Here is a 6,257-nt window from a genome sequence, read left to right as displayed (position 1 = left end):
TCCCACTTAAACTTCCCTGACCTTCCCCCCCCTTCTTCATACGTCCCTCAGAGCTCTTCCCTCTTTCCCCTTGAGCTCTCCCAAGCAAATCCCACCAGAGCTTACCCTGTCAGCAGCAGTCCCCAGTCTGCCCTCCTGTTAAGCCCCTACAAGAGCTCTTCACCTCCCTTTTGCCACCTGCCCATTCCCCCCTGCCCCACCCCACCCCACCCCAAAGAACTATCTCCCTCTTTCCTTAAACTTCAAGAAGTTCCCAATTCCTCCCCCAATCCCTTAAAGCTACAAGAGTTCTCCAGTGGAAGCTATGTAGTTAGCTACTGAAGAATACAGACTTGAGCCTGATCCCTGCATCCTGCAGAGTTAGTTTTATGAGATGTTGTTGGTCTTATTGTTTCTGAAATAGGAACAAGTAAAACTATATCAAGCAGGATTTCTCTCCCTGATCCATACTCAGTGAGCTCCTTTGAGCATGTTTGTGTATGTGTGAACTATTGGCACACACAAAATTAGCTAAATCTTAACTGTCCCCATAATCCAATAACCTAGCTGCCAATACTAGCTTTGTAAGTTTAACACTCAAGCATTGTATTAAAGAGTGGCTGATATCAATGGAACTGTGTCTTGATATAAACCAGACTTCAGCTCAGGACTATTTAGCAAAGTATAATGTGTAACGATAATGAATTGTATTTATATAGTATCTGAATGGAATAAAAAATTTCAAAGACTTTGTGTTAATTTGCAGTCAACTAATAACATGAAGAACTGGTGTCAAATGTTATATTTTCCTTATTATGAAAAAAATTGATAGAATCATTGAATCCAAAAGATTCTGCACTGGACCATAAGTCCTCTTCTGCACCTCGTGTAAGTACATGTGACAGTAAACCTAATCCAAACCAATTCAAAAAGAGGCCATTCAGCCCATCCAGTTTGCACTGACCTTCCGAAGAACAGCCCACCTCGACCCAGACCCCCACCACCCAATCACCGTAAACCTACATGAGGTTTCCACCACGGCTAACCCACCTAACCTGCACATTTTTGAACCGTGGGAGGAAGCTGGAGCATTGGAAGAATCCCACACAAACACAGTCAAACTCGATGCAGAGTGCAAACTCTCTTAACAAACATCTAACAGGTTTCAAACATTATCTTTTATAATTGAAGATTGTAATTTCTTCAGTGTAGTGATAATTAGATAGCAGTACAATTTTTTATATTTATTCACAAGATATTGGCATCATTGACTAATTGAGAATTTATTGCACATCCCTATTTGCCCAGATAGTAATTAAGAGTCAACCATATTGCTGTGGGTCTGAAGCCACCTGTAGCTCAGGATTGCAGATATCCTCCCCTAAAGGGCATTAGTGAACCAGCTGGGGTTTTCCAACAATTGAAAGTGGTTATGTGGTCACCATTAGCCTAGCTGGTTATTAATTCCAGATTTTTATTGGATTCAAATATCAGCATCTGCTATATTGGGATTCAACCCCATGTCCCCAGAATATTAACGCGAGGCTCTTCCTGATGAAGGGCTTCGGCCTGAAACATCGACTTTCCTGCTCTTCAGATGCTGCCTGATGTGCTGTGCTTTTCCAGCAACATACTCTCAACTCTGAACTCCAGCATCTGCAGACCTCACTGTCTCTGGATTACTGTTCTAGTGACATTACCGCTGCACCATTGCCTCCCCTTATTATCTCTTATTTGCTATGAAAAATGAATTTTGTGCAAGGTACTTTGCATCTAATGTAGTACATTTAACAACACTCAGCTCCACATGTTATGTTAATGCATAAATACTGTTAACTTATTGCACCTAATTATGAATGGTTCCCGAATAAATATATTCTGTGAATAATTGCTTAAATAGGGCAATATAGTTATGTGACTGTCAGCAGTTTTGTATGTGTAAACAGAAATTTGCTTAATTTGCGTTCAGACATATTTTTTGGAAAGGGCATGTGTTTATCATTATTATTTAGGTTTGAAACAATTGCATTAAATGCATGAAATTCTTATTTCTATCCATGTTACAGCCACTGCAGACTGAATACTTGAATATGGAGGAAGAGGATGTTTATCAGGTTGAAAATGAAGGTGAGGGAGAAACAAAATTTGAATGAGAACAAGAATTAGAAATAAGTAAAGATGGAATTATTACTTTCAATATTTTTCTTCGCAGATAGCATATTGCTAAGATATTAGTATCATTGCCTTAAATTGTAATAAGTGCATATGAGGGAGATCATTCAGTCCGGGGAGAAAGTGAGGTCTGCAGATGCTGGAGATCAAAGTTGAAACTTTATTGCTGGAACAGCACAGCAGGTCAGGCAGCATCCAGGGAACAGGAGATTCGACGTTTCGGGCACAGGCCCTTCTTCAGATCATTCAGTCCATCAGCTCCTCTTATTCCAGTTGTGTAGCCAGCTGCTTCCTGAATGACTGCAAAGTTTTTACCTACACTATCCCTCTGGAGGACCAGCATGCGTATTGTTTACTTTTTATTCCAGCCTTGGGTGACTGTCTATGTGGAGTTTGCACATTCTCCTGGTATCTGCATGGATTTCCTCCAGGTGCTCCGGTTTCCTCCCACAATCCAGAGATGTACAGCTTAGGTGAATTGGTCATACTAAATTGCCCATAGTGTTCCGGGATGTATAGATTAGGTGTAATAGTCAGGGAGAAAGTGAGGGCTGCAGATGCTGGAGATCAGAGCTGAAAATGTGTTGCTGGAAAAGCACAGCAGGTCAGGCAGCATCCAAGGAACAGGAATTCCTGAAGAAGGGCTTATGCCCGAAACGTCGATTCTCCTGTTCCTTGGATGCTGCCTGACCTGCTGTAATAGTCAGGGGTAAATGTAGAGCAATGGGGTAGGGGAATGGTTTGATGGGTTACTCTTCGGAAGGTCTGTGTGGACCTGTTTGGCCTAATGACTTGTTTCCACACTGTAGGGATTCTTAAAAAAAAATGATAACTAACTCTAGTTTTCAGCAGTTTTCTTTGTCAGGGGTTACAAAACTCTGACCTTGTAAGTAATCAATGCCTTCATGGGGGAAGGGGAGAAAACAGATAGCAATGCGAGATAGATTGGATTGAGATAATGGGAAAAAGAAGTGAAAACTATGTGTACCCTCATTACTGAGAGTGTTGTCCACAAATCACATTTTGTTCCAACACAGTAATGCATTGCAGTATTCATATAATGGAACAAATGATGAAACCAAACCTTGAAAAGTTATCAACATTATCTGGACCCTAATATGTGTCACATTCTTCAAATATATTTCAGTGTGATTGCAAAACAGATCAGTAGAGTTTCTGGAGTCAGTGTTGACCTTAGTTAAAGTTGTTATAGTGGACATTGGCTGGAATTCCCTACTGAAGTAGAGTTTTTTTTCTCGAGGTTTAAGAGGAAATCCCTTTTTAATATAATTTAATAATTATTGAAAGGAGTTAACAGGGTTGTTCCAGCATAAGTAAAAACACAATATTCTGACCTTTTGTCAGAATGTAGTTTAAGAGGTTTGACAGAAATCATCGAACTGAAGCATTAACACTGTCTCTCTCCCTTCATAAATGCTGCCTAATCCATTGAGATTTTCTAGCATCCTCTGCTGTTGTTTCCTGGTTTCTGTCTTCCTCCCTTTTCTGGATGAAGAAGTGGACATCTACTCAATTCCATTTCTTTTTTATGTTTCTAGCTAGTTTCTCTCACATTCTAATGTTTCCCTCCTTCTTAATCTTTTTTCCAATCTTTGCTTTTTTAAAATATGTTGCCCAGTTTGTTGACATGCATCTGTCTTTGTGAATTTTTTTCTTAACATACGTTTTTAGCTTTAGTCCTCCCCTTGGAATTTTTCTTTCATATTGGAATTGCCTATTTTGTGGCATCTGATGTATCCCCTTAAAAGTCTGCCACCATATCTCCCATGACTTATCCCTTAATCTAATTTGCCAGTTCACTCTAGCCACTCTGCTTTTATGCCCATGACTGCCTTCATTTGAGTTTAAAATAGTAGACTTGAACTCAGTCTTCTCTCCCTCAAGCTAAATGTAAAATTCAATCTTATTATGATTAATGTTTCCTCGAAGTGCCTTCACTAAGAGATAATTAATTAAATCTACTCTTTTGTACAATATCAAGTATGGTATAGCCTGCTGTCTGATTGGCTCCAGTACATGCTGTTCCAAGAAACTATCCTGAAAACATTCTGTGAAATTCTTTTTCAGCCCAGTTTTGTCCATGTGATTTTTCCAGTCAAAATGTGATTAAAACCCCTGATGACTATTCCCATACATTTCTGACAGTCTCCCTTTTTTTTCTTTCTTGTACTGGGGTTTGTTGCTGAACAAAGAGACCTTGGAGTGCAGGTTCATAGTTCCTTCAAAGTAGAGTCGCAGGTACACAGGATAGTGAAGAAGGCGTTTGGTATGCTTTCCTTTATTGGTTAGAGTATTATGTATAGGTGTTGGGTGGTCATGTTGTGGCTGTATAGGACCTTGGTGAGGCCACTTTTGGAATACTTCGTGCAGTTCTGGTCTCCTTCCTATTGGAAGGATGTTGTGAAACTTGAAAGGGTTCAGAAAAGATTTACAAGGATTTGAGCTGTAGGGAGATGCTAAATCGGCTGGGGCTGTTTTCCCTGGAGTGCCAGAGGCTGAGGGGTGACCTTATAGAGGATTATAAAATCATGAGAGGCATGAATAAGACAAATAGACAAGATAATTTCCCTGGGGTGGGGGAGTCCAGAATTTGAGGGCATTGGCTTAGGGTGAGAGGGGAAAGATATAAAAGGGACCTAACGAGCAACATTTTCACACAGAGTGGTGTGAGTATGGAATGAGTTGCCAGAGGAAGTGGTGTAGACTGGTACAATTACAGCATTTAAAAGGCATCTGGAAGGGTATATGAAAGGAAGGGTTTAGAGGGATATGGGCCAAGTGCTGGCAAATGGGACTAGATTAAGTCTGGATATATGGTCAGCACGGACGAGTTGGATGGAAGGGTCTGTTTCCGTGCTGTACATCTCCACGATTCTGTGGTAATTACTGTTCGAGAGTTCATACTTTATGCCCAGAAGTGACTTGTCTTTATCATTTCTCCACCCAAACCACTTCTACATTCTGCTTATCTAAACAGAACCTTTATTTTTGTAACCTTGAGCTGTATCTATTATTTTACTTTTGGATATCTATTTTCAATTTATTCTTGACACAATTTTGATCCTTTGCCCACTATTTAGTACTTCCCCAATTATGAAGCTTGTTAAAACATGAGCTAAAACATTACAGGGAAGACATTAGATGTTATTATTACAGAGTTTATAGCAGGGCACTTGAAATGTTCAAGATAGTCAGGCAGGGTCAACATGGGCTTGTAAAAGAAAAACATGTTTATCCAAACTGAGGAAGAAGCACATACTGTGAATAGAACATAGAACATAGAAAAATACAGCACAGAACAGGCCTTTGGCCCACGATGTTGTGCCGAGGTTTAATCCTAATGTAAAATATAGTAACTTAACCTACGCATCCCTCAAACTCACTGCTGTTCATGTGCATGTCCAGCAGTCACTTAAATGTCCCTACTAACTCTGCTTCCACCACCACAGCTGGCAGTGCATTCCATGCATTCACAACTCTCTGTGTAAAGAACCTACTCTGACATCTTTCTGCGTAAAGAACCTACTCTGAAGCCTCCTTTATACCTTCCTCCTAATATCTTCAAACTATGAATCCTTATACCAGTCAATCTGCTCTGGGGAAAAGTCTCTGGCTATTGACTCTATCTATTCCACTCATTATTTTGTACACCTCGATTAGGTCTCCTCTCTTCCTCCTTCTCTCCAGAGAGAAGAGTCCGAGCTTATTGAACCTTTCTTCATAAGGCAAGCCCTCCAGTCCAGGCAGCATCCTGGTAAACCTTCTTTGCACCCTCTCCAAAGCCTCTGTATCTTTCCTATAGTAGGGTGACCAGAACTGGACACAATATTCCAAGTGTGGTCTCACCAGGGACTTGTAGAGCTGTAGCAAAACCTCACGGCTCTTAAACTCAATCCCCCTGTTAATGAAAACCAAAACACCATATGCTTTCTTAACAACCCTATCCACTTGGGTGGCAACTTTGAGGGACCTATGTACTTGCACACCCAGATCCCCCTGTTCTTCCACTCTGCTAAGAATCCTGACTTGAACCCGAATGCTGAATATAGGATTAAACCTTCCAAAATGCATCACTTCACATTTAT

At 40.5% G+C, this 6,257-nt stretch overlaps 1 protein-coding gene across 2 annotated transcripts in view; it reads left to right on the top strand.

Annotated features, from left to right (window-relative positions):
- cfap74 (cilia and flagella associated protein 74) overlaps positions 1-6,257 on the top strand; it is a 220,211-nt gene that overhangs the window by 4,719 nt on the left and 209,235 nt on the right. For both annotated transcript variants that reach the window (XM_043676312.1, XM_043676311.1), the window contains exon 2: positions 2,046-2,106. In XM_043676312.1, the coding sequence (XP_043532247.1) occupies positions 2,046-2,106 (61 nt within the window). The remainder of the gene's footprint in view (positions 1-2,045; positions 2,107-6,257) is intronic.

The sequence above is a fragment of the Chiloscyllium plagiosum genome, chromosome 34 (assembly GCF_004010195.1).
Source record: "Chiloscyllium plagiosum isolate BGI_BamShark_2017 chromosome 34, ASM401019v2, whole genome shotgun sequence".
NCBI lineage: Eukaryota > Metazoa > Chordata > Chondrichthyes > Orectolobiformes > Hemiscylliidae > Chiloscyllium > Chiloscyllium plagiosum.
The sequence above is the reverse complement of the archived record's forward strand: the minus strand, read 5'-3'. Positions and strand labels throughout refer to the sequence as shown.